Source organism: Poromitra crassiceps, assembly GCF_964638095.1.
Source record: "Poromitra crassiceps genome assembly, chromosome: 15".
NCBI classification, from domain to species: Eukaryota; Metazoa; Chordata; class Actinopteri; order Beryciformes; family Melamphaidae; genus Poromitra; species Poromitra crassiceps.
The window spans coordinates 27,620,915-27,647,913 of NC_139634.1; the positions used below are offsets into that span (position 1 = coordinate 27,620,915).

The 26,999-nt window shown below is 44.5% G+C and overlaps 1 protein-coding gene across 1 annotated transcript in view; it reads right to left on the bottom strand.

Annotated features, from left to right (window-relative positions):
- Positions 1-2,752: 2,752 nt before the first annotated feature.
- Positions 2,753-26,999, bottom strand: part of glra4a (glycine receptor, alpha 4a) — a gene marked incomplete at both ends in the record, with an annotated part of 63,596 nt that continues 39,349 nt past the window's right edge. Inside the window, 8 exons of the mRNA XM_083652440.1 lie at positions 2,753-3,043; positions 14,171-14,320; positions 14,796-15,010; positions 15,307-15,444; positions 20,377-20,459; positions 22,503-22,726; positions 25,640-25,707; positions 26,019-26,149. Of these exons, the coding sequence (XP_083508566.1) occupies positions 2,753-3,043; positions 14,171-14,320; positions 14,796-15,010; positions 15,307-15,444; positions 20,377-20,459; positions 22,503-22,726; positions 25,640-25,707; positions 26,019-26,149 (1,300 nt within the window). The remainder of the gene's footprint in view (positions 3,044-14,170; positions 14,321-14,795; positions 15,011-15,306; positions 15,445-20,376; positions 20,460-22,502; positions 22,727-25,639; positions 25,708-26,018; positions 26,150-26,999) is intronic.

Sequence of the window (26,999 nt, forward strand, 5' to 3'; positions counted from 1 at the left end):
GGTAGACCAGGCTCTTTATAGATCAGACAGTTTGATAGTTCTGCCTCTCTTTTTCTTGAGCCGGAAAGAGTTGGTGTGATGGCAGTGGGGATGAATTTGGGTGAAGTTACTCCTGGGATTTACTGCACAATGAAACTCGACGGCTTGTCAAGCTGACAGTCCACACAGAGCTGTTGGGGCAAATGAGAGAGTCTACCTTGAGAGGCAATGATGAGTAGGCTACTTCACGTCTTCGTTCCATGATACGTTCTGAGGAGACATGCGCTTCTTCCTGGAGGTGGTGGTGATGGAGCGCACTGTGAGCAATGTGCCAGAAACCATGGGCCTATTTTGCGTGTGTCAGTCAGGGATTGAAGATTTAGAAAAGTAACTATGAGGCCTTTCTGAGGAAAGCAGCTCCAGTGACACACAATAGCCAATCTTTTTGACGTTTGTCTATTGCCCTCATACTGTATTCTTTTTCAAAAGCTTACTTGAGCTGTCAGGGGCAAATATGAAGGATTTATGTGAATATGTCAACCCACTCTATCCTTATACTCGTGCTGATAAACCATCAGCCATCTAAAGCTGCTCTCTTGTTTGCCTGTATTCATGCAAACGTCGTCAAACTTTACAGAGTTCTTCAACAACAGATCTCTTATTCCAGCTCCGCCCTCTGAGTTAAACCACGCTAGTGCAGTGCCCGTTCGCCCCGCTGCTGCACAGAGCTCTGAGTTAAACCACGCTAGTGCAGTGCCCGTTCGGCCCGCTGCTGCACAGAGCGCTGTCCGGCTGCCACATTCAAAGTGTATTAGTATTGAACATGTCGCATGTCCAAATTGCACCAGATTGGACACTGCACTTCCCCAGGTTTCCAGCGACACACTCACCAAGTGTGAAGTGGATCGGATCGGACGAAGGGCTCTGAAGATATGCAATAAACACACACACACACATACACAGACAGACAGACAGACAGACAGACAGACAGACAGACAGACAGACAGAGATTACCAGGAATTAGTAGAGGTAAACAATACTGGACAAGTTTTAAAAATATACGAGAGAGCAACAGAGAGAATGACGGAAAGAATAGGGATGTAACTGTAAGCGAGCATGAGCCCCCCCCCCGCACACACACACACACACACACACACAAACACACGCTTCATGAGCTGGGGAACCACTTGATTAGGACAGTAAGCTGCAGCTGGCTTTAGAATCCATTGTCATTAGCAGTGGCACATCAAGCCCCGCCCCTTCCAAACTCATTAGTTGATAAAAACAACCCTCTGATTTCCCATTAAAAAAACCATTTGTCCTCCCTCGTTGGTGATGGCCCCTCCTCCTCCTATCCCTCTCCTGCATGGTCACACCTTCACAGCTACTCCTGCAGCTAGGAAACAAATGGCAGCTTTTGTGCCGTTTGTCAGCAATTCCTCTAAGACTTAGAGGAATTGCTGACAAACTTGTTGGAAACGGCACAAAAGCATGCTGACATAATTAACTGACACAATTAACAATTACAGCTACTAGAATGTGCTCGATATATGGGGTGGAGACTCGGTAGAATAGATGATATCCAATGTGCGTAGTTATGTAATGTTTGTATGAGTACAGGCTACAGCAGCTCCTTATAGACGGTGTTGTCTGTTATTCCCTCCTTAGTAAGTAATTTCATGCTACTGGCTTGCTTTCCCCTGGAGAAGGCTGTGTAGAAATGGCCATGAGCAAACACGGCTGAGGTAGGTAGATGCCAACTCAGTCATTCTCTGGCCCTTGAAATTTGTTGATTGGTAACTGAGAAAGCGAATCTGATTGTGAACTGCCATCTGACAAAAGGTGAAGGGAAGCTCCACAATTTCTGTCATGGAATTCTTGGCAGGAAGAACCTTTCACCTTATAAAGGAGTGCAATAGAAAAACAAATCATGTCTGATGCAGTTAATCTGTTGGGGAATTCCCTGTGTGCTTTAGAAGTCATCATCTGAGTATGGCCACTGTATCCTTTTCTAAAGTGAGAAATGTATCTTTGTCTTCCATCAACCAGAGCTTTATGCAAAGAGAAGCACAATAATTTGTGATTTCCTGGCAGAATATCGATTTATTTAAATTTAGACAAAAGGAAATACACATTTGTGCTTTGTGCAGTCAATGAACAGCTTTTTTTATATACAGTTTATACATTGTTATTATATATATAATCTCTTGTTATAAGTAGTTAAAATGAATTATCACCACCCATTGAATACTCATAAATATCAAATACCCCCTCCCCCCACAAACCTTTTGTTTGGCAATCTAAAGGTGTAAAAAAGCCAATATCTTTTGAATTTTCAAAAACATTCATTCAAAGATGCGTAGTGTCAAAATTCAAGTCAGTATGTCTCATCCAGCCAGGACCGACATTGGCTCCTTTGATCTCTGCTTTTAGCCATTGTCTCAAACAAAGTTGACGAGCTCACACGGACCAGCAGTGCTTCGTCTCTGTCGCAATCCAAGCGAGTCAAACTGAGACAGACACGAGAGGGCAATCACAAACAGCAACATCAGTCTGAATCCGCTTTAGTTTTTCCTGCTGATTCACACTTTGTCTGAGATCCTGAAGACGCACCTGAGCACAAAGTTTATAGCATCAACAGCAATGGTTTACGAAGCAGATATGCCTCTGACACACTGTAATGTAGATCTGACAGGCAGTTTTGGTTCTGAGAAAAAAATTCACTAAAATGTAGCAATTAACATTAAGGAGGCCGGGGTAGGCAGAGAGCGTATTACAAGTTTGCATGGATGTCCTCATGTCGCAGCACTTTGTAGGTGATCCAGTAAAAGATGTTGAATATGAGGAAGCTCAAGGGAAAGACCGCTCGGGATATGGTGTCAATGCGCTTGGCCCGGTCCACAAAGCGCTTGCGGAGTTGCTCCCCATCGTAGATGGTAACCGGAGGCGGGGGGGCGAAGACCGTGGCCCCCTCCACAGCTGTACCACCCTTGGTCTGCAGGCAGTGACCCAGTCCATAACCCCGGAAGTAAAACCCGCGGCTCTCCCTCACCAGTTCCTCTTCCTGTGGAGTGAAGCACAAGGAAAACCGATTGGCCTCAGACTGTCAGCTAGCATTAGCTCACAGCTGTTCACATTTCTTCTCACTGGCTGATTCCCAATTGCATTCGGGGTGTAGCAGTGCAAAAGGGCAACAGTGTACAAACATCAGGGTGAGAACATCCACAGAACCAAATATCTCACTTCAGGGATGAAGCTATTTTGAAAAGGAAATTATGTTGTGAGTGATGGTATGTAATATAGCCACTAGCCTCAGATTACGATAATTCAATCAATTCAACTCATCTGGGTTTCTATGACACAGAGAGGGCAGCGGGGGAAAGGGAAATTATAATTCCTAATCGAAAAGCTAATCAAACTTAACCTCCGTCTCTCTTTTGTAGTTTAAGGACACACACACTCCTTTTTTTTCTCCCTCTTTTTTTCCAGAGTTATGGAATAATAGACCTTTCAAAATGCCTATTAGCAAGAAGAAGAAGAAGAAGAAGAAGAAGAAGAAGAGCACCAGGCATTATGCTTTGATGGATGGCAGGGCAGATTTTCACAGTGAATGAGAGACACTACTGCTTCTCTCTGAAGAGAATATGAATAGACATGCAGCTTAACACTGAGGGTCCTCTGACACTGAGAGATCGGTGTTGGCGGGGGGAAAGCTGTGGGCTCTAAATTGGGTGATTAGTAGTCAGTGTGAGACGCCCTGAAAGCATTGACCCCTGTGTCCCTCTCTCTCTCGTTCCTCTCTAGCTGACCCTGGCAGAGCTCTGGTACTCCCCCTCACACCAGTGCCGGACAGACTTGGCAGTTAAACACTACCATTTGCTGTCAAAGGTCCATTATAGTTACCACGCTGTGTTACACACCTGTCTCCACTGCCTGCTTATTATGTCAATTTCTCTGGTTTAGCATATTCATGCAGTGTTTTCAAATCGGTCTCACCTCTAACCTCTGTGCAGGAGCTAGCAAAGGGCAGCTGGTAATCTAGCACTCTTTTATACTCCCAGACCAAAGTCCCATTTTCAGTTACTAGTCGTCTTCCTCTTCTCTTATTCTTAAGAGCGGTTGGCTGCGAGTGGACTTAACCATTTATCTGTTGCTCCAATGACAAATTGCACCATACAAAAGGGGGGGAGGCAGTTGTAGTTCTTCTAGCACAGCTTAATTATCCCCTATAATGATCCTGTATCTAAACGATACAGTACATCATGTGCTCAAGTCTAATGGTGCGTTTCTCTAAAGATAATAGGTACTCATCGTCTCCGGGCCGTGCTATTAGCCCCTGTGAGGTATCAGAGGTAGCTGTGCTCTTTGTGATTTGTTGGTATGAGTTACATTGCTACCTCTCTGTTCTTCACTGTGGAGAGGGAATTTTATGTGGAAATAGTTTAGCTATCCAATGAGAGATAAGTGACAATCTGTGTTTTATCAAGTTTGTGGTCTTTCTTTTTTTGCATCTTATTTTTATGCCAAGCAAACATAAACAGTAAACAGAAAGCAGTTGCCAACACTTTAAAGCCATACAGTCTGGTGTTCTCTAGTCTCGCTGGCCAGCCTCCTCTCCCTTCCGTCCGAGGAGTCTGGCGCTGCAGGTCTCCATAGTGGGATTGCGTTGGGCGGCGCTTAGCGGCAGTGCCCTTGGGAAATAGTTTCAAACAATCCAACTTGCCGTTTTCAGCGTGTAGCAGAGCTAGCGTGTAGGTTTCCGCCGTTAGCTTGCTAGCTAGTTAGCGTTGTTGTTTTCACTGCGGCGGCAGGGCACTATTTACAGCGACACACAGGGAGGAGGGAGCGGAAGCCGCTCTGATTGACATGGTCGGAGCCAATGACAGAGCTTGTAATAAGCCGGGAGCGGACATCCGGCAGCGACTGAAACAGTCGCTCCAATGGGAGAGCAGAGTAGAGCAGGGGAGGGTTTATCCCAGTTATGGAGACCTGCGGCGCCAGACTCCTCGGACGGAAGGGAGAGGAGACTGGCCAGCGAGACTAGGTGTTCTCTAACCAAGAGGAAAAAGAAAATCGGAAGGTTACTCCGTGCAAAGTACATGCCAACATTGTTGGAGGTGTCCTGGAAAAAGGAGACTTTCTTGACAGGGCCTTGAAGGTGAAACACATGTGTTGACAAAGTGATGACAGTTGAAGGCGAGAACATGATGATACCAAGACAGTTGACTTTACGTTAGCCTTCAAAAAGCAGGTTCCACAAAGGGAAGGAAGAAAGGGCAAGAGCTCCAGGTTGGGGTAAGGGTGGCAGGGGTCACAGAGGGTCACAGAGGGCTGGTGACAGGGCAAGGACGGCACATTGTGGGTAGAGGTTTGGTTGGAGAGGTGCCAGGGCAACTTCAGGTTTGAGGTTCAAGTTGCAGGACACAGTCCATTTGGGAGGCTAGAGGCACGAGAAATTGGGTTTGAAGGTCAGGGTTGACACAGGGTTCAGTTTTACCCTGGCACAGGCGCTGCAATGCTGATTCAGGGTCCCGTCGGTGGAGTTGTTACCATGGATATCATTCACTTTCTGCAGTGACTCCACACTCCCTGGCTGACTGGCAAACACCTCCATTGGAAAGGAAGGTAGACACATTGAAATGATAGTTATTGCCCCGTTTTGTGGGGTGTAAGACAGCAAAGCAAGTATCTGGTATGACAGCTCTGGTCAGAGTTTGGACATCTGCCCGCCCTCTCTCTCTCTCTCTCTCTCTCTCTCTCTCTCTCTCTCTCTCTCTCTCTCTCTCTCTCTCTCTCTCTCTCTCTCTCTCTCTCTCTCTCTCTCTCTCTCTCTCGCTGATGGCAAGAATTCCCTGTGTCATGCCAAAAATAAAGTAATTAAAGATGCGGGTTTCAAATTCACAAGACATGTTGGTGCAGAGCTGAACATAAACAAAAATAAGCTGTGCTACTTAGCTTTTAAGTTAAAGAGGCGTTCAAGCAAAGAGTTGCGAGAGTGTGATATATATCATCCACGGCTATTATTTTGGGGAATTAGCTTTGGAAGGAAGTGAACTGAGGAAAGCAACCAGTTCTTATTGCTTTCTTCTTATTGTTCTTATTGTTATTTCTGCAAACACCAGAAAATGGAAGCAAGGATCTCAGTTTAATAATAACAATATTAACATTAATACGAATATTAATAGTAATATGAATATGAATATTATTAATAATAATTCATGAAACGTATGAAGCGCTTTTCAACGACCCAAAGACGCAGACAATATGAGTCAACAAAGAACAAGTAACAAAAAGAGAAATGAGGGACAGGGAAGAGATAGAGAATAGATCGGGAAGGTAAGCAGGGATACATAGAAGGAGGGGGGAGGGGCCGGGCAGACGAGAGGAGAGAGGGAGCAGGGAGCGGCGGTAGATGTGGTTATGGGTAGGGGAGGTTGTATGCCTGGCAGAACAGGTAGGTTTTTAGGCAGGATGTGAAGGTGATGAGTGAGGGTGAGTCTCGGACGGGCTGGGAGGAGGGGGTTCCAGAGACGGGGGTCTGCTCTGGAGAAGGCTTGATCGCCGAAGCTGCGGAGTTTGTATGGAGGAATGGTGAGGCAACAGTGGATGAGGAGAGGAGGGTTCAGGAGGGTCGATGGGGGAGGAGGAAGTCAGTCAGGTATGGGGGGCGCCAGTTTATGGAGAGCTTTGAAGGTGAGGAGGGCTACCGTAAATTCCGGACTATAAGGCGCACCGGTGTATAAGCCGCACCTTCAAAGTTGACTATTTTTTTCTTATATAAGCCGCACCGGACTATAAGCCGCGGGTGTTTTAATGGTATTTTTTGTTTTTTTTACAGTGCACACAGTGTCCGCGGTGTGGTGAAAAGAGGGCAAGAGAGGAAATTAAAACAGAAGTGGATTTATAGTTAGAAAGAGTGCTAAAGAAGAGAGAATTCCGTTTTTTATTTTTTTATTTTAGTTACTCACAGTACTATTGACCAGTCCAACTCAAAAGATATTCGGCAGTTTCACTTTGAGCTCTTGTTCCGCCGCTGTCCATCAATGGTTATGACGAGTCTCGCTGGGTACAGTACGCCAAAGCGATATCCATTGACTTTAACCTTTTCGATGATGCTGTTGTATGTTGCGCGTTTCTGTTGCACCAACGCGGAGAGGTCCTGCCGGACGAAAAAGCGCGTACCCTCCCAGGTGAGGGGCTTCTTCCCCGCAGCCTGGAGGATGAGTTGACGGTCGGGCCAGCGGAGTAGGCAGATGAAGATGGCCCTCGGTGGCAGGCCGGGGTCTGGACGTGGCCGAGGCGCCCGGTGTGCCCTGTCCACCTCTGGTGGTTTCTCGCCTTCCTTCAGGTCCAGGATGTAACACAGGATTTTGCCACGAAAGCGTCCATGTCACCAATCTCAGCTCCCTCTTTTACATTGATCAGGCGAATGTTATTTCTTTTACTCCTGCTGATTAAGTCATCAACCTGCGTGTGCAGCGTTTCGATGTTTTTGCATTTTATCCACTTTCGGACTCACTGTGTTGTTTTTGTCCTCCAGTGCGCTGATGCGCTTTTCCGCATTAGAAACTCTGTTCACGGTTGCATTATTTTCTTTAGTGAGTGAGTGGATGGACTTCTGCACGTTTTCAAACTTGTTTTCAAGCTGCTCAAACCTCTGAGCGATGTCGGACTTAATCGATAGTGTTTCACGGAGTAAAAGTTTAGCCCAAGCCGTGTATCTCCAGCCTCCAGCAGGTGAGTCATTTCCTCATTCATGGCGGTGATTGCTTCGTCTTTTTCTTTCTGCTTACCTGTGTTGTGTTATGTTATGTTATGTTATGTTGTTAAAAGAGGGCAAGAGAGGAAATTAAAACAGAAGTGGATTTATAGTTAGAAAGAGTGCTAAAAAAGAGAGATTTTTTTTTTTTTTTTGGAAAAAATCCATAGATAAGCCGCACCGTTATATAAGCCGCAGGGGCCAAAAAAGGCCAAAAAACGGGAAAAAAGCCGCGGCTTATAGTCCGGAATTTACGGTAGTTTGAAGTTGATTTGTTGTTTAATGGGGAGCCAGTGGAGAGATTGGAGGATGGGTGTGATGTGGTCCTGGGACCGGGTTCTTGTGAGCACATCTGGGGGCCCTAAGCAGGATAGGTTTATATACATTTATATTACAATTATTTTAAGCGATGAATGGGCTCTTTGGATTCACAAGAGTATCAGCTTTCTTGCCATACCCAATTGCTACAATTCCATGACTGTGTAAGTGCCACAGTGAGCAGAAATATGAAAAAAAAATGAGAATAACATCTTTTCACTGCAAGCTGTGTCTTTCAGACCCTGGAGCTCTTAAACTCTACAGTAAGTACTGTAGCTGATGTCACGTCACACATGGCTGTAAAGACTCCTGTGGTTCTAATGAGTCCAATTTCATCTTTTATATTTTGTATCGCTTTTCTGTACTTTTGAACATTTGAACTGGAAAACTTTTACCTTTACCATATTATTATTACTCTGTAAAGCACTTTGAATTGCCACAATCAGTGCAGGAAATGTGCTATACAAAAGCTGCCTTGCCTTGCCTACTGTGATGAAAAATGCTAATTACAATGCTAAGTATGGTCATATTCAAGCCACAAAGGTGCACCCTGGATGGATAATGATTGAAAGTGCTTAATGACACAAAGAGACCAAACTAAAAATATGTCCATGACATCAGATTCAGTTAGTGAGAGAAAAGCATACTGTAGACTGCAGAAGCAAGTAACCAAATTGAACAGGGTGAAAAAGAGAGAATTCTATCAGCAAAGAATAAAAGGAGTCCAATATGATGGTAAAAAGCTATAGAATGTGTTGAATGATATTATGGGTAGAAGAGCTTTTGACTCATTACCCTACTGTTCTCTTTGATCACATTTAATTTGGTTCTGATATTCATCCATACAGGACTAGAACAGCCACTACTTGACTACTTTCATTACCGTGCCCTAGAACTAATGCAATGAAAAATACTATTATATAGATAGAGCCTTTTCCTTATTGAACACTTCCTCTGGATCTTTGAAACATTCCTGGGAAGATAGAATTTAAGAGTAAAGTCACTTTTTAGTCTGCACCTTTTACCATTACTATTTGGTTATCTAAACTCCTACCATGGAGCAAGCTAGCATAACATGGTTGGTGGTACCGCTACCTATTCTTCTGGATGTCTAGCTTCCGCCGCTAATACCAGTCCAGAAGCTCAGCTCTAGCTTAAAAAATGAGTGTGTGAGAGCTGGTCAAGACCAGACCTCTGCCATCTTCTTTCCACAGGGGCCCCCTGGCGGCTACGGGGCCCTAAGCAGCTGCTTAGTTTGCTTATAGGGAGGACCGGCTCTGTGTGAGCAGACGGGCGGCTGAGTTCTGAACCATCTGGAGTCTATAGAGGGAGCAGGAGCTGATGCCAGTGAGGAGGGAGTTGCAGGAATCTAGGCGAGGGGAGATGAAGGCGTGGATGAGGGATTCAGCAGCAGGAGGGGGGGGGGGGGGCAGTGTCTGATTTTGGCGATGTTACGGAGATGGAAAAATGAGGTCTTGACAATGGAGCTGACGTGGGGATTGAATGAGAGGGTGGGGTCGAGGGTGAAGCCGAGGTTGCGAGCCAGGAGGGAAGGCAGTGATGGTTGTGTTATCAATGGTGACTGTGAGGGGTCCGGTTTTGCTGAGTGTTGATTTGGTTCCAATGAGAAGGAGTTCTGTTTTATTGCTGTTGAGTTGGAGCAAGTTGTGGGTCATCCAGGTTTTTATTGCAGATATGCAGGCTTCGATGTGGGTGAGTGGTGAGTTCTGGGTGGATTTGGAGCTGATGTAGATCTGTGTGTCGTCGGCATAGCAGTGAAAGTCCAGGTTGAAATTGCGGATGAGGTGACCAAGGGGAAGTATATAGCAGATAAAGAGCAGGGGGCCGAGGAGTTTATTCGTTTTGAAGGCTTTGTAGACAAATTTGTACTAGCAGTTTGACATGAGTGCAGATCTCTGGTGTTTTCAAAGCCAGAGGGCTGGGAAAGTGTATTGATTAAACCTGGTCAGTTTGTATGCTCCGTCAGATTCCCAACCTCTCTCTAGTACAACACATCAGGTCAATAGCTCTCAGATGGATAGTTTGCAGGCCAAACTCTTCAGTGGGAGTAATTGTGCAACTGATGTGGACAGGGGAAGTCCTTCCCCGTCGACCATCATTTTCACTCTCCACATCGATTCAGGTCCAGCAGACTGCCCAGTAAATCTGATCAATTCGTCGGCCTGGACAAGTTCTGTGAGGCTGCTCAGCCTCAGAGCTCTTTAATAGGATATCCAACACTGTCTTTGTCTCACTCTGTTCCACAAAAGGTCGCACATCTCTCTATAAATGCTTTTATGTGACAACTTACAAGCCGTTTGCCTGGATAATGGTGCTTCAGAATATGGAATACATCCAATTCATGTTGGAATGGGATGTGTTTTTTGATATGACAGCAGCGGCAAATAGAAGTGAAATACAATTTGTGTAATGTTAACAGCTTGTTCAGTTTGTTCAGCTGGAATATTTAGTAGAAGGGAACTGTAACACTTGCACTCTGGAGCGGGTCTAGTTCTCATTCTTGAATGACGAGACTTGAGATTCAAAACGGTATACCTTCAGGTTATATGGCTCTATATTGTCAACTTTTATTACTCTTACCATGCATCCACACTGTAAGCATGACGGTCAACAAATCCCTGTAAAGTCCGTTCAGCCACCAGCTGATTTGTGGTGAACAAGCTTGTCGGCTAAGAAATATTGGCCACGCCTGAACGTTTTGTGGCCATCAGCTTTTAACAGCCAATCCGCAATTCATGAACAACAGCTGCGCCTGGCAAATGTGGAATGGGTGAGACGCTGATTTTAGCAATTCAAAGCTTCCCAATTGTCTGGAACTTTTACTAGAAAGACTAAAGGAGTCAACGTCACAAAAAAATGATGTTTGGACAACAGTTGCATTCATTGTTGGGGTCGATGGTAAGCTCTGGAGTGATTTTATTTTATTTTTTATGTATTTTATAAAAAGCTACCTAATTAGCATGTCCTAGCTAGCCATAGTAACTCATCAACATGATGTAATGTTGTCGAAGGCAATACCAAAGCAGCAATTGGTCAAAACTTCGCAGCTGGTAGAACGTGTACCACTTAGTCCTTAGGCCTTAGTCCTTAGTCCTTAGCTTAGGCCGACCGGGGTTCAAATCCGACCCATGGTCCTTTGCCATATGTCATCTGCTCTCTCTCTCCATCTTTCCTGTCTGCCTACTGTGCTGTCTAATTAAGGCAAAATGCCCCCCCCCCCCCCCCCCAAAAAAAAAGCAGCTGCACAACGCCACTAAGTAGATGCAATCAGAGCCTCTCACACTGCCCACAATTGGTCAGAATAGAGCGAACCATCAACGGAATTTGATGTGAGGTTGGCGTGAACTCTGGGTTAGGGTAATCCCAGTGATGTGAGGTTGGCATGAACTCTGGGTTAGGGTAATCCCAGTGATGTGAGGTTGGCGTGAACTCTGGGTTAGGGTAATCCCAGTGATGTGAGGTTGGCATGAACTCTGGGTTAGGGCAATCCCAGTGATGTGAGGTTGGCGTGAACTCTGGGTTAGGGTAATCCCAGTGATGTGAGGTTGGCGTGAACTCTGGGTTAGGGCAATCCCAGTGATGTGAGGTTGGCGTGAACTCTGGGTTAGGGTAATCCCAGTGATGTGAGGTTGGCGTGAACTCTGGGTTAGGGCAATCCCAGTGATGTGAGGTTGGCGTGAACTCTGGGTTAGGGCAATCCCAGTGATGTGAGGTTGGCGTGAACTCTGGGTTAGGGTAATCCCAGTGATGTGAGGTTGGCGTGAACTCTGGGTTAGGGCAATCCCAGTGATGTGAGGTTGGCATGAACTCTGGGTTAGGGTAATCCCAGTGATGTGAGGTTGGCATGAACTCTGGGTTAGGGTAATCCCAGTGATGTGAGGTTGGCATGAACTCTGGGTTAGGGTAATCCCAGTGATGTGAGGTTGGCATGAACTCTGGGTTAGGGTAATCCCAGTGATGTGAGGTTGGCGTGAACTCTGGGTTAGGGTAATCCCAGTCATGTGAGGTTGGCATGAACTCTGGGTTAGGGTAATCCCAGTGATGTGAGGTTGGCATGAACTCTGGGTTAGAGTAATCCCAGTCATGTGAGGTTGGCATGAACTCTGGGTTAGGATAATCCCAGTGATGTGAGGTTGGCATGAACTCTGGGTTAGGGTAATCCCAGTCATGTGAGGTTGGCATGAACTCTGGGTTAGGGTAATCCCAGTGATGTGAGGTTGGCATGAACTCTGGGTTAGGGTAATCCCAGTCATGTGAGGTTGGCATGAACTCTGGGTTAGGGTAATCCCAGTGATGTGAGGTTGGCATGAACTCTGGGTTAGGGTAATCCCAGTCATGTGAGGTTGGCATGAACTCTGGGTTAGGGTAATCCCAGTCATGTGAGGTTGGCATGAACTCTGGGTTAGGGTAATCCCAGTCATGTGAGGTTGGCATGAACTCTGGGTTAGGGTAATCCCAGCCATGTGAGGTTGGCATGAACTCTGGGTTAGGGTAATCCCAGTCATGTGAGGTTGGCATGAACTCTGGGTTAGGGTAATCCCAGTGATGTGAGGTTGGCATGAACTCTGGGTTAGGGTAATCCCAGTCATGTGAGGTTGGCATGAACTCTGGGTTAGGGTAATCCCAGTCATGTGAGGTTGGCATGAACTCTGGGTTAGGGTAATCCCAGTCATGTGAGGTTGGCATGAACTCTGGGTTAGGGTAATCCCAGTCATGTGAGGTTGGCATGAACTCTGGGTTAGGGTAATCCCAGTGATGTGAGGTTGGTGGAAAGGTTGTTGCTCGGTGTCGACATGGAGTGACAGAGAGAAAGGATCACGCAGGCTCGTAACAGGTCAGCATTCACGATGGAAACTGAACTGAAACAAGTAGCTCTTCCTCATGTAATATGACAGCCAGCGTGTAGCGTGTTGCTGTTGTCAGCTCCTTAATATACAGCAGCCCACAATAACAAGAGGCATAAGTCATTGTTATAGGGGCTGACAAGGATGTGAGTGTGTGTGTGTGTGTGTGTGTGTGTGTGTGTGTGTGTGTGTAGTACATGCGTGTTGTGTTTCTAGTACATTTTAGAATAAGCTACGCTACAGTGTGTGTGCCACAGTGTGTCTGTGTGTCTTTATGGTTTTGCATGTGCATGAGCATGAATGTGTGGTTGTGTCCCTACCAGTGAACCATAGACTGAATAAAATATGGACATCATAACAGCTCCCCAAAAGTGAAGCCAAAACATCTCAATCGCCCCATTGTGTCGCCCCATTGTGGGTGGTCCCAGTATATGTCATAAATCCCGCCCTGTCCATGTTAGCGGATGAGACATGAGCCAAACTAAAAAAATCCAAGTCAAATTATGTTTTTCACAAAGATGGTTTCTGTCATTTTAGAGCATGTGTTCTAGTTGAAAATCATTGAACTTTTCAGGAAGAAGCTGGTGTCATCACCTGCGCTGGAGGAGAAGCTTATTGTTGCCGTGTTGGTTTATCCCGAGTTGTACGATATGTCTCACAGAAAAGATCACAGCAGGGACAGAAAAGCTAATTTGTGGGAGGAGCAGATTGACTGGACATGAAAAGTTGCTGCTTTTATCACCATATCAGCTTGTTGTTAGTTGTCAACAATCAGCTGTTTATTAGTCAGGTGTGTAGTGTGTGTGTGTGTGTGTGTGTGTGTGTGTGTGTGTGTGTGTGTGTGTGTGTAGTGTGTGTGTACGTCATGAAAACAGTGCTGGGAACACTTTTTTGATGAAGAGCTCCGCAGCGTCCTGCCAGTGCTTTTTCTGTGGGTGAAAAAAACTGTGGACACATGCCCTTAGGTAGTTCTTATCCCGCTGATGTATGTTCAAGTGCTCATTTTTCTAATACGTTTGTTTTTAACTATTCATTTTATGATATAAAAAGTGGTGATTGACAGCTGTGACAGCCACTCTCAAACCTCTGTCAGACGGCGGCACGGCTGAGGGGCCTCAGCCGGACTACTGCGCAAACACCAAAAATGAAATCACACAAGCAAGATGGCAGCTCGCGTAAAACAAGATATTTTGGCTTCACTTTTGCATCACTTTTGCATGAACACGCGTGAACGGTGTGATTGACTTACTATTCTCTGCCGCCGCTGCTTTTTCCTCAGCCTCATGAACTCCTTGTGTTGCCTTGAGACAAAGTTAACGGCTGCGTACTCCAGCAGGGCAGCGAACACAAACAGCAGGCACACCGCCATCCAGATGTCAATGGCCTTCACGTAGGACACCTGGGGAGAGACGAGATTACAGAATAGTCAATGACCAATCAATGAAGGCTGATGGAAATAATGAGAGGGCCGTCCACACACTGCTCATTCCTCAGCCCTGGCATCGAATGACCCAGATCCTTGGGATGGCCTAGAATTTGAATGAGTCAGTAGGATGCGGGCAGTTGACACATAGCCATGAGAGAGGTCACAGCTAAGACTCAGGGATAGCCTTGTCCGGCATGTTGAGAGAGAGAAGACATGTCAAAACATATCAGGAAAGCCTATTGAGTAAGCATTGTGTGGAAAGTTAACTTAATACAGCAGCAGTTTGCTGACTGGTATGATTATATACAGAGACGTGTGGGGGGGACTGAGGAACTTACACTAGTGGGGATTGGACAATATATCGAAATTCAATATATCACAAATATGACAATGGGTATCGTTAGGTAATATTAGCTCCATTTGATTGTGCTGTAAAGAAGTCACTCACCTTGGGCAGTGAGGCTCTGGAGCCGGAGCTCTGCGTGGTCATGGTCAGTACAGTGGTGATGCCCAGGCCCACCCTGGCCGGCGCGGCATCCATGTTGATCCAGAAGGAGACCCAGGAGAGGATGACGATAAGGAGGGAGGGGATGTACATCTGGATCAGGTAGTAGCCCATTTGACGTTCCAGGTGGAACTTCACCTCAATACAGGTGAATTTACCTGCAGACGCACATCAGTTTATTCTTATTATTGAGAGAGTAGGGTACGGTATTGGTGCAAAGTGAAGGGTAAAGGTGTGGTAGGGTGACATACTGTAGTAGTTAAAGCAACTGTCCCATAGGGTCCCAGGTTCAATCCCCACATGTTGTCTTTGAGCAAGGCACTAAACCCCTACCTCCTCCTCACTTACTGCAAGTCCCTCTAGATAAGACATCAGCTGAAGAACTAAGTTATTATTTGGAATTTGAGCATGGTGACCCTATTTCTCAACATGTCAACTGGAGTTCATGATGTACCGGTGTTGTAATACTTAGTGCAGTAGCCCAGGTCCTTCTCCTCTTTCAGCACAAACTGGGGGAGGGTGAGATCATCAGCCACCTGAACGGGGGCATCGGTCAACCACTCGAAGATCAAGTCATTCATGGTGTATCCAACTGTGAAAAGAGAATAAAAAGGCTAAGAACGAGTGAATAAGATATTTAAACGAGACAGAAGGAGTGAGAAATGCCGATGATAATATGAATAAAATACATATAAAAAAAACATATACAAGCAGTGAAAACAGGTTTGGAAGGAGGTGATAATAGTCCTCATTTGTTAAAAATAAATACAAATGTTTGACTTTATCTTAGATTCCATTGTATGATCATAAAAAAAAAGATCGATTTGTCAATGGGGTGGTTGGGGAGCTACATTGTTAATTTCTTCGTCCACATGTCACACACAATATCTCAGATACTTCTAATCATATTTTGATTAAACTTTAATATGAATCTCACCATTGCATTTTGGCATTTTCAAAATGACACAGCTTAACGCTGAGGGAGAGTGGGGTGGGGGTGGGACATTGTTTATTTGTTTGTTTGAACATGTCACACTTGATAGCTCAGACATCAACATCACATTTTGGAGAAAGCCATGGGGAATGATGCATTTCACCCCCAATTACACTCCAGCATTTGCAAAATGACACTGTTTAGCCCAAGGAGGGTGCCAGAACTGGAGGTCAGAACAAGGTTACAATTGTTACTGAGCAAGATTGTGAGCAAGACTGCATCACTCATAGGGGATGGGATGTTTACTATTGCCTTGTATTTACTGCATTCCTAAATGATGAAAATTAGTTTTAAACTCAATTTTGGCAACGAGATCAACAGATCCCATTGATCACATCACATTGATTGATTGAAATAGCATTGATCTCTTCACTGATTCCCAGGAAATGTTCAAATGCCAACCGGGTGCAAGGTACAACTGATACTGAATGACAAAGAAGTCTATAGATTAATATGTCTCATGGCTGAAACACATATTTGTCTGTTGCTACTGCCGTGTTTTAAGAATAAATGGAGAAATATTAGTCTATAAACTTGGAGTTCTAGTAATTTCTTCATTTTTCAATCAATTCACTGGTTACCTGTAGGGTTCCAGTTTCGAGCGTGGTTAGGTTGGTCCTTGGCCTTGGCCTCAAGCCGTGTCCTTTTATTCCCTTGTACCAGTGGGCATTCTCAGCTCCTCAGTCATGGGCCCTCTGGCTGGTTCTAGTTTAGTCTAAAGTCTGAAGGTGGCTGAGCTTTGCCATCAGGGACTGACCTGTCTGAGGAGCTCAGGCTAGCAGAATCAAATCTTAATTTCACAGACTTATGTTTGGTAATGTTTTTTTTATCCTATGCTTTACTAATATATTGCTTTTACCCTATATTCTCGTTATGCCTTCTTGGTTTTATCTAAACTATTTTGTATGATGTTTGCATTTACTTGATTGTAAATACACTAGGTAAACTGTAAAAAAAAAAGTGCACAACAAAGACAATTTATTCTTATTATTAGCATTATTGTCATTGTCATCATCATCATACCATATCATTATATTTTTGACTTTTTCCACTTGGATTTTGTTCCAAGTGTAAAATCCGTGTGTCAGAAACCTGATGAGAAACCTAATGAGAGGGGGAATGGAACTTGAAAGATTGCGGTGATGTAATGTCCATCTGTCCAGCCAGCAGCTTCCTTCCTGTTTGTCACAGTAAAGGTCACACGCCACAGATTCAGTAGCGGTGTCGCGGTTGTTTGAAGGTTGCAGGAGAAGGGCGCACGTGAGGAGAATGCGTGCCCAAGACAGCGGGAGATGTTGAGCTGATGGCTTCCTGGATGCAAACTTGCCATTGTACTCTGGCATACATGTAGATGCACCACTGAAGATATGCAAACTGTGCCAGTGAGACATTTTTTTAATACTTTGGACACGGACACACACACACACACACACAAAATTCCCTCGTTGATTTGCCTGCACTTTGATGATGCTCTTCCCCCTCACAGGCGCCTGATTACAGGTACATTAAAAATGCATGAAGCATGCAACAACAATGCAGAATTCTTGACACATCTGAAAAATACTGATGTCTATCGGGACCCTTTGGGGGCCTTAGTTACTAAGACATCAATTATTCAAGATGTTATCCCCCATCCCGTACCACCCGCCTGAAAAACGGCACCACTAAAACACACTTATCTCGTTCCCGAGGAGAATTTACTGTCATTCAGACAACCTGCTGTTAGCAAGGGGAATACCAATATTTTTTATAAGATAATGAAATGCTCTATCCTTCCCCCAGTTACAGCTAAGTGGTGTCAAAACATAACTGACAGACATGGTATTCAAGGTACAATAAAAAATACATTTATGAGGCAGAATGTCTGGAATATCTTCAAGCTTATTTTCTTTCTGGGTTTTTTTAAGCCGTTCACTTGATGAAAGTTAAGTCTCAATGCAGCTATAGTCATGCTTCAGATTGGCTGCCTTGGGCTTTTCACTTATGCCCAAGTTACAAAGTGGATTTGGGGCAACTAAACAGTGATGGCTGAAAGGCAATGTGTGAAGTTGGATCAACTGCACATATATGACTTTGATGTGTCCGAATAAGGCAGAATCTTATGGCTGCTTCTATTTATATCTATATAAGCCCATGGCATAAAAGGCCAGAAAAGAACATTTGCCTTGACTCTCTTAAACCCCAAAGATATTTCTCTGTGTGCAGCCCCCCCCCCCCCCCCCCACCTCTCTCCCTCATGTTGAGTGGACAGTTGTTGTTGGCACAGCCACAGTGGTCGCAGTAAAACCTATAATGTCCTTTTAGCATCCAGCCCCAGCCAAGGTGATCGCACCCTTGGGTGGCGTGCTAACACTTGTCAAAACAAGGCCAAGTATCCCGACTAGGCCTTTAATCAGAAATGATTACCTCAGGTGACACACACACACACACACACACACACACACACACACACACACACACACACACACACACACACACACACACACACACACACACACACACACACACACACACACACACACACACACACACACACACACACACACACACACACACACACACACACACACCTCTGCTTGCCAGAATGGCCGCTCTCCTCTTGCTACACTCAAAAAAAGTACAGTTTTTATTGCAGCTAATTATACTTCTAGAACTGGACTACCACAAAGAAGTATTGAGGAATAGCAGACTAAAGCGGAAAATGTCCCGTGTTTTTACAGTGGCAGGCGTAAGTGCTGCACTACCATTATTGGATATTTTATCTGTATGTGCCTGTGCTAATTTGCAGGAATAAAACACGCCGCCTTCCTGTACCAAGATGGACTCCCGCTCGCTCTGCACGCCGTTTGTTCCCTCTGAATCAGATAAGGAGGTAAATAGAGATAGCAGCCAGCTTGACTTATCTATTTGTGAGAATTGCCGCTGGAAAGGTACAGTGGCTCCATGGTACGTGTGCTCCATCTGTTCCTGCTTTTGCTACACTTAAGTTCTTCTGTCTCCATGAGGTGAAATTAGGTCACCTCTAGGCACAGCGGGTGGGTCACATAATAAAAGGGACACAAAATGAAAGTTTTATTATTTATATCCTGGAAATTGGTTTCATGGGGGCAGATGCTATCAGGGCTAAAGGCAAGAGGGACTGAATTGACTTTTTAAAATATTATTCTCCCCTAAATTTGTATCTGTGTAATAAGAAAGAAAAGGTTACAAATGTTTCAGAGCTATCTTAATGTACATTCCTTGAACCAATTCCCACGGCACAGGAATTACACAATGCAGAAGCGATATACATATTATACATATGTACATAATGTATCACTGAAAGCTTTTTGTTTTTCTTCTGTGACACCACAATACATGAATGACTGGCCAACTTGATGTCAGCAATCACATTCTCAATGTTGTCACACGCACGTTACCCTGCTAGCTGGGCTCTTCTCGCTCATACTGATGGGCGAGAAGCGCCCAGCTAGCAGGGTAAGCACGCACCGTGACGCACGCATGCACGGCTCAACAATCTAGATTAATAGTGAAGGGAAAACAGCTCAGAACCCAACTTAAAACATGTCTCCACAAGGATTGTCCTGAATGTAACAAGAGTCTGGCAGAATGTAAGCCTGCTGGTGCAATGGCTACTTGATTTCAATTATTCCCAGCAGTGTAAACACGGAATGATATCTGCAAGCCAGGATAACGTGAGCTTAATTAGCCTATAGGTTCACTAATCTAATAATAATAGCTAGTCTAATCCCCGCTCTAAATAAAAGCACTTGTCAAATTGACACAGCAGCAGGCTTCATATAGTGGGCAATAGGAGACGTGCTTAAATTTTCAAACCAATCATAATAATGTGTCATATGACGTAGACACAGTGTGCCGCCAGGTTAGCTGATAAACAATATTAAGTATCTTAGCAGATGAGAGCAATATTTGCTATTTATATACGACGTCATGAACTTCATCCAGACAGAGCGACCCCAATCACATTCTCTTGACACAGTGTAGATGAGTGCATGTTCCTCCTTCGGCAACCAGATTCCGGGCTACCGAAAAATTCTTGACAGGTTCCATGGATGATATCTGAGAGATGGCAGTGATTTTTGCAGATTTACAGATCTGTTCCTCCGATCGGCTTTTACGCCCTTGAATTCTGAAATAACTGATGCTTCATCAACACAGCTACCGCTGCCATACTCTGTTCGCTGCCATAGTTGTTTACGCTTCTGCTGCGTCACACCTCGCCTACATCACCCCCCTGGGATCAGCCTAGGAAACTGAGAATGGAGCCTTCCCAACTTATTCCTACTCCTATCTGGGAGGGAGGCCAGACGTGTGTTGCTAAAAAATGTATGGGCTTTGAGAATATAACCTCAGCGATGTCACAACTTTCTAGTTGTTATACAGTACACTTCAGCGTCTATCTCTTGGAATATGGCACGGTTTATAAAACATGCAAGGGAGGAAAGAAGGACAGAGCGGGAGATTAAAAAAGGAGTAGAAAGAGAAAAGGAAGAGGAGGAAAAGACTCACAGCTCTCAAGCTGCATGGTACAGGTCTGAATGTCCATTGGAAAATTCTTCAAGTCCATAGGGCAGGACAGGATAAGAGTCAGCCTGAGATAGAGAAACAGATTGAAAGACAGAAGGGTAGCCATAGGTGAAGGCAACAACAGGCACAAAAGGGCTGAAGGAAAAATAACTAAACACAAGGAGAAATTACAGTAGAGGTAAACAAACCGCTTAGATGAAAAGAACAGCAAAAGAAATGATCAGAATAGAGCTGTGATTCTCAACTCGCATGCGACAGCATTTCTATTTCACAGTGTGCAATGCCATTGTAAACATATTCAACAACCGGAGTTTTTCCCCTTTTATGAGAAAAAGGGAGACGGGAAAGCGTACAGTGAGTTCCTGTGCCGTTTGATGACATAGCGCCACAGTAATGGTAAAGTAATTGGTGAAGACATCCCTACGTTTATTTATTGCGCTGCTGATGCATTAAGCCTTCAAGAAGCCTCAGAGAAGAGCGGGAGCTATTAGGGAGTCTGGGTAGAAGAGAGCGCTGTAATTACCTGCTGTAATGCATTGCCCCGGAGGAGGCAAGACAAGGGCCACCAGCGCTATAGGCATACAGGCACCCACTTGCTACTGTGTTATGATGACACAATGTTTCTTTTTCAGCAACCCAATATAGTGAATGCGATGATGACTGATTCCCCGTTGTGTTACGGCACACGGTGACGTTTGATCCAGGATTAGAAATCATTGTTACTAAGCAAATTGGAAACAAGAAGAAGAAGAAGAAGAAAAAACGCAGCAGAATTAGGCGATGATCTGCAATGTGTTGCAGGTTTGAGGACAACTGACTTGAATATGAAATGCTGCATGTCCCCTCTCTTTCCTAAGTCTTCTGTCACTTTCAGTACGTCTGATAAAGCAATAGTAATCAATATGATTAGCATTGGAAGATATTGGAAAAAACCACTGAAATTGTAACGATCCCCTCAATCCATGTTTGAGGGACTATTATCAATGCTAGTATACAGTGCTGGCCTAGGACCCCACTCGCTCATTTGTTTTGGTGCAAAAGGTGTCCACCATTTGAACCATTTACAGACTGGAGCCTCCATTTTTTTGGGCTATATTCAAAAGATCTTCAGGTATATTTGTGGAAAGGGATATATGATTGATTGATTGAAAAGTTTATTTCTATAGGGACAGATACATAAACATAGAGCATTCCCAGGAAACAGTCTTTGTTATATATCCTGACATTTATAGCCTAAGCTAGTTTGCAATGTTTGTCCCTAGATGTTATAAGGCAAATATAAAAACAGGGTACAGAATACAGACTATAGAATACAGCTGTTAGGTTACACAAAATATAAAACATAAAACAAATATATAATATGATGCTTTGGAATAGACCACTTTAAATGTTTTAAATTCTTTATAAAAGCACAAAAAAATCTGTTACTCAGTGGTTTTAGTTCAAATATTACTGATGTTTCTTGTTTTTTAATTAAAAATGTTTTAACAAACTATGTTATATGGCATCAGGGTGTGACAGTTCATTTAGGACCATGTGAAATGTTCAAAGCGAGGGGTGAGAACCAGAGGGGTGTAAGTGACATTTAAATTGGTCCTGACTGTTTATTAAATTCAATCTTTAATATGAAAATGTCATAAACATGTGGATGACAATATACTTAACAAACAATATTTTCACATTCACTTAAGAAAATGTGTTTTTATCTATTTTTAATTGCAAGAAAGTCATCCAAGAAAGTCATATATAACTCATTTTCAACTCAAGATGATACTTAGGCCCAGATGGTTCTCACCCCTCGACAGCATCTCTTCTCTTCTAGCACATCAAGCAAGAACTCTGTCTTTGTTTCACACTCTCAAATCAGTGGAACACATGTTTAACATGCAACGCACGCATCACTATTCAGATTACAGTAATCACAGTAATGTGATTACATCAGATTAATCAGTGCCATGGCAAATTTATGAATGACTTCCACTTGTCATTGCAGCTGCTTTTGTGTTTTACGACTAAACTCTTTAATCCCTGATGCAATTCTCTAACGAGCCATGACGACACTCAGTGGCTCCGCCCCCTTGATTTTGTGAGAATTGCCATTACATTACCTGATGCTGTACAGAACACTGCCATCTTTGAAGATTCGTAGCAGCTTGTTGTCAGTGGTGACCTCGTGGAAGTTGGCTCCTTTCTCGTTTGCGAAGAAGAGGTCAGGTTTCCAGATTGAGTCCAACATGGAGGGGTCCAGGTCGAGGGAGTCATCTGGGTATTCGCTGTATGCCAGACGAGGGTCATTCCATTTTTGCCGTAGAAACACATTGAGCCTGTAGTCCTGTGGAAGGACTCGTGGTAGTTAGTGGAAAGTACATCACAACACAACAGGGGTGGTAGTTTAGTAGTCTGGTATTCTTCTGAGCAGATATAGTATGCTGTGACAAACCTATGTATCGCATGCTGTGGGTCATAAACTGATTATGGTTCGGTATGGTATGCTTATGATTATGGTAAGTACACCCTTAGTGAGTATAACCTAAGCGTTTGTTCACACCAGACGCTTATCAGAAGCAGAGCTGAAGCTGAAGCCACGCTGAAGCTGAGCTCATGCTAAACTGGTCACACAAGAAGCACTCTCTTTTCCTCAGCGCCTTGACCCCACCCACAACTTCCATTGACTTCATGCCTGGCAGCTTCACGCTTGGAAAATAGAACTGAATCCTGAACGATCGTTTCAGCGCAGCTTCAGCGTGGCTTGAGCGTGGCACGCACGCAGCCATGCCGAAATGAAGCTTGTGACTTCAGCGTTGCTTGAGCGTTGCTTCGGCATACCATACGCCTGTATGACATGTCATCTTCATCCGAAAGGTCCTTACACATCAAGAGCGATGCGAATATACGGCACGAAATTGCGATGCGAGTTTTGACCCACCTGTCAATCACAGCCACAGATGTGTACACGTCGGAAGCGAATTTCTGAAAAATCGAACGTGGTTCGAAAAAATAAACACTGCAATAACGCTCAGCGAAACTTCGCCGTCGGTATGCACGGTTGCATTGACTGATATAGGTTCGGAAAATATTATTGACGTGCAAATTAATCGCACGAAAAAAACGTGCTCGGTGTGTAAGGACCTTAAGTCTTGGCAACCACTTAGACTTCAAATGACATGTCTCTGAGCTCAAACTAGAGTGAACATCATCATCTTCTTCGATGATGAGCGATGCAGACATGAGCCCTTTTTTGTACAGCGGCTCTTTCTTTTGGACTGGTAGGTTTCACTATCATTTACTATGTCTGGCCAGTGTATAATGGCGTACAAAACACAGAAACAATGAGAAACAATAAGCCTTTGTTCACACCATAGGCAGAACTGATGCTTGACTCACGCTGAATGTGAGCTCACGCCTAACCGTTCACACCAGGCACTCTCCTTTCCTCAGTCTAACCGTTCACACCAGACACTCTCCTTTCCTCAGTCTAACCGTTCACACCAGACACTCTCCTTTCCTCAGTCTAACCGTTCACACCAGACACTCTCCTTTCCTCAGCACCGGGCTCGGAGCTGCTCCACCGGCCCCCTCCCCCCTCCATTCACTTCATGCATGGCAGCTTCAAGCTTCACGCGTCACGCTTGGAAAATAGGACTGAATCCTGAACGATCGCTTGAGCAAGGCGTGAGGATGCCTAAATGAAACTTGTGGGTTCAGCGTAGGTTGATTTGATTTGATTTGATTTATTAGGATCCCCATTAGCTTATGCTTTGCATAAGCTACTCTTCCTGGGGTCCACATAGAACATTAAACATTATACATTTACAAGCAAGACAATCATATAGGCAAAAATAATACAAATTATTTGAGCTTAGGTTGAGCGTTGCTTCGGCGTATATGGTGTGAACGGCCACTAAGCCAGGCCAACGGCTGAAGAAAAGTAATTTGAATACATTTGTAACTGTGCAATTACTTCACATTTATGTTTCTATATTTCTATATCTGAAATAACAAATCTAGGCCATGTTCCCCACATTTATCACAACAAAAAGCATGCTTGACTAAAGCTTACAATGACATCATTAGTGTTGTGTTTCTCTGGGCTGAAGTGACTGGAGGGCTGGCCCTCTGGACACCCTTTAACAGTTCACTGCGGTGCTGTGCTGACCCAGCAGCCCTGCTAAGGCAGACTTCAGGGCAGCCATTCCCCCCCTTCTCCTCTATTCCTCTTTCACTTCCCCCCTTTTCACTCATTTTCTCAATTTTTCATTTTAATTGCAGAGTGGACAGTTCATTATCTGTGTGTCAGGGGCCCATTGGTCTCGGAAGGTTGCGCTGATATGCTCCAGAAAACAGAAACGAGGGAACGGTCCCGGCACTGAGTGGATTAACAAAGAAGTCGGAAAGATGACGGCGGGAGTGTTTTTGGAGACTTCATTTATAAATGATGGGAAAAGCTACAATCATATCTTCTCACAAAAATGTCTCGGAACAAGATGATTAAATGTAATGATGAATGAACGTCTGGGGTTTGTGCTGCTTCTGCACAGCTCTGTGTGTGTGTGTGTGTGTGTGTGTGTGTGTGTGTGTGTGTGTGTGTGTGTGTGTGTGAGTGTGTGAGAGTGTGTGTGAGTGAGTGAGTGAGTGAGTGAGTGAGTGTGTGTGTGTGTGTGTGTGTGTGTGTGTGTATGTGTGTGTGTGTGTGTGTGTGTGTGTGTGTGTGTGTGTGTGTGAGTGAGTGAGTGTGTGTGTGTGTGTGTGTGTGTGTGTGAGTGAGTGAGTGTGTGTGTGTGGCTGGTTTTCTCCATCCTTTCTCAGATTCCTTGGCAGTCTTCTTGCTGTCACCAGCACCGGCTCGGACAGTTGGCGCTGGCCTTGTCTGACCCTCGTCTCTCTGAACTTTTAACGCCGACCTTAGTCACCTTTCACCCGCATGCTGCCTCTCTCTTTAACGTTTTTCTTGGGAATTTTTCCTTGTGTGCATTTAAGGCTGGAGGTGCTGGGTAGGATAGGATGTAGAATACCTAGATTGTTTACCTGGCTAAAATCTGTTCTACCTTTGTTTTTCGCTATGCTTGTCCTATATAAATCTGTTCAACTTGGTTCTTTGATTGTGTTTAGGTAGATCTAGCTAGACACAATCTGTTTAAAGTCCTCTGAGACATGCTTGTGCAAAAGGGCTATAAATAAACAAACTTGAATGATAATGATGTTTAGATGAAAGAAACCTAATTTCAAAATTACAGGAAGTTCTTACCATGGTAGTTTCTGTGATGGACCCAAAGCTGTTGATGAAAATATTGCAGGTGACATTCACAGGTGGGCCTGAAGGAAAAGAAAACAACAGAATTTAGATCACATTCCCATCAGATCGCATTTCATGAGACAAGCTGCCGTCTGAAAATACTATTATCTCCTGTTTTTTTTTATCTGTCTGCATTATTTTGGATGATTAAATGAACATAAATACACATTATGTGCGAGCTAACTAACTATTTAGCCTTCACAATCACAGCACAGATGCACCAGTGCTTGTTTTTAGAGAAACCAATGCCTCTTCATTTCCATACATGTCTGTGACATTCAAAGTGATTCTCCAGAGGGCTACTGCAATGGCCTCCCTCGGCATACACTACCTTTGAAGTTGGGTCTGATGCGGGCGTCATATCCTGACGTTCTTCCCATGAGCTTGTCCAGGAAGTCAGAAGGCGACAGCTGCGGTCCTGCCCTGCTGGGGGGCTTTATCTCCTCCTTACAGGAGCTCTGTCTGACATCAGGGAGGGAGAAAGAGAGAGAGAGAGAGAGAGAGAGAGAGAGAGAGAGAGAGAGAGAGAGAGAGAGAGAGAACCAATATGAAGAGAATGAAGAATACAGAGCAGCGGAGCAGTGTGTGTGTGTGTATGTGTGTGTGTGTGTGTGTGTGTGTGTGTGTGTGTGTGTGTGTGTGTGTGTGTGTGTGTGTGTGTGAGAGAGAGAGGGAGAGAGAGGTGTAGGGGTGGTGAAAGAGAGCAAGTCAGTCATCAGCAAAAAAACACCCAGCGGTGGATGAGGAAATGAGAGTGAAAAATGAGGATGGAACGGTCTTGCCTCAGCTGGTGACTAAAAGCTCATCTATTTCCCATCATGTGTGAGAGTGATTGTGCTTGTTAGAGCACAATCACTGTGCTCCAACCACCTCTTGTGTACAGAGAGGCAGGAGACAAACAAAAGGTAAACGTGTTCCTCCCCCCTGTTGCCTTCTGCTTGTGGCTCAGCAGGTGGAAGGCAAGACAGATTGATGGCTCAATTGCAACTCGCTGAATTCTTCGCACCCCGACGGAAGGAGGCTGTTTGGGCCCGCTACAGCTACAGTACAGCGTACGCGTGGGTTGTTGTAACCCAGCTCTATTTTTAAACATGCACTCGCACTGTCTATGGTTTTACCAATTTCACCAATAGTCATCTGAATAAAAGGCTTTGAAACTTTTTACCGGAAGAGTGCCTTGGACCTTTCTTCTTTTTTGGGACTTTTGTGTTACTGTACTTTTGTGTTTTTTTGTGTTCCACCTGGTTGAATTTCAGAGCACTCCGCACCTTTTCTTTCTGAAATGCTACTGAAATGTCACACCAGGGAGGAA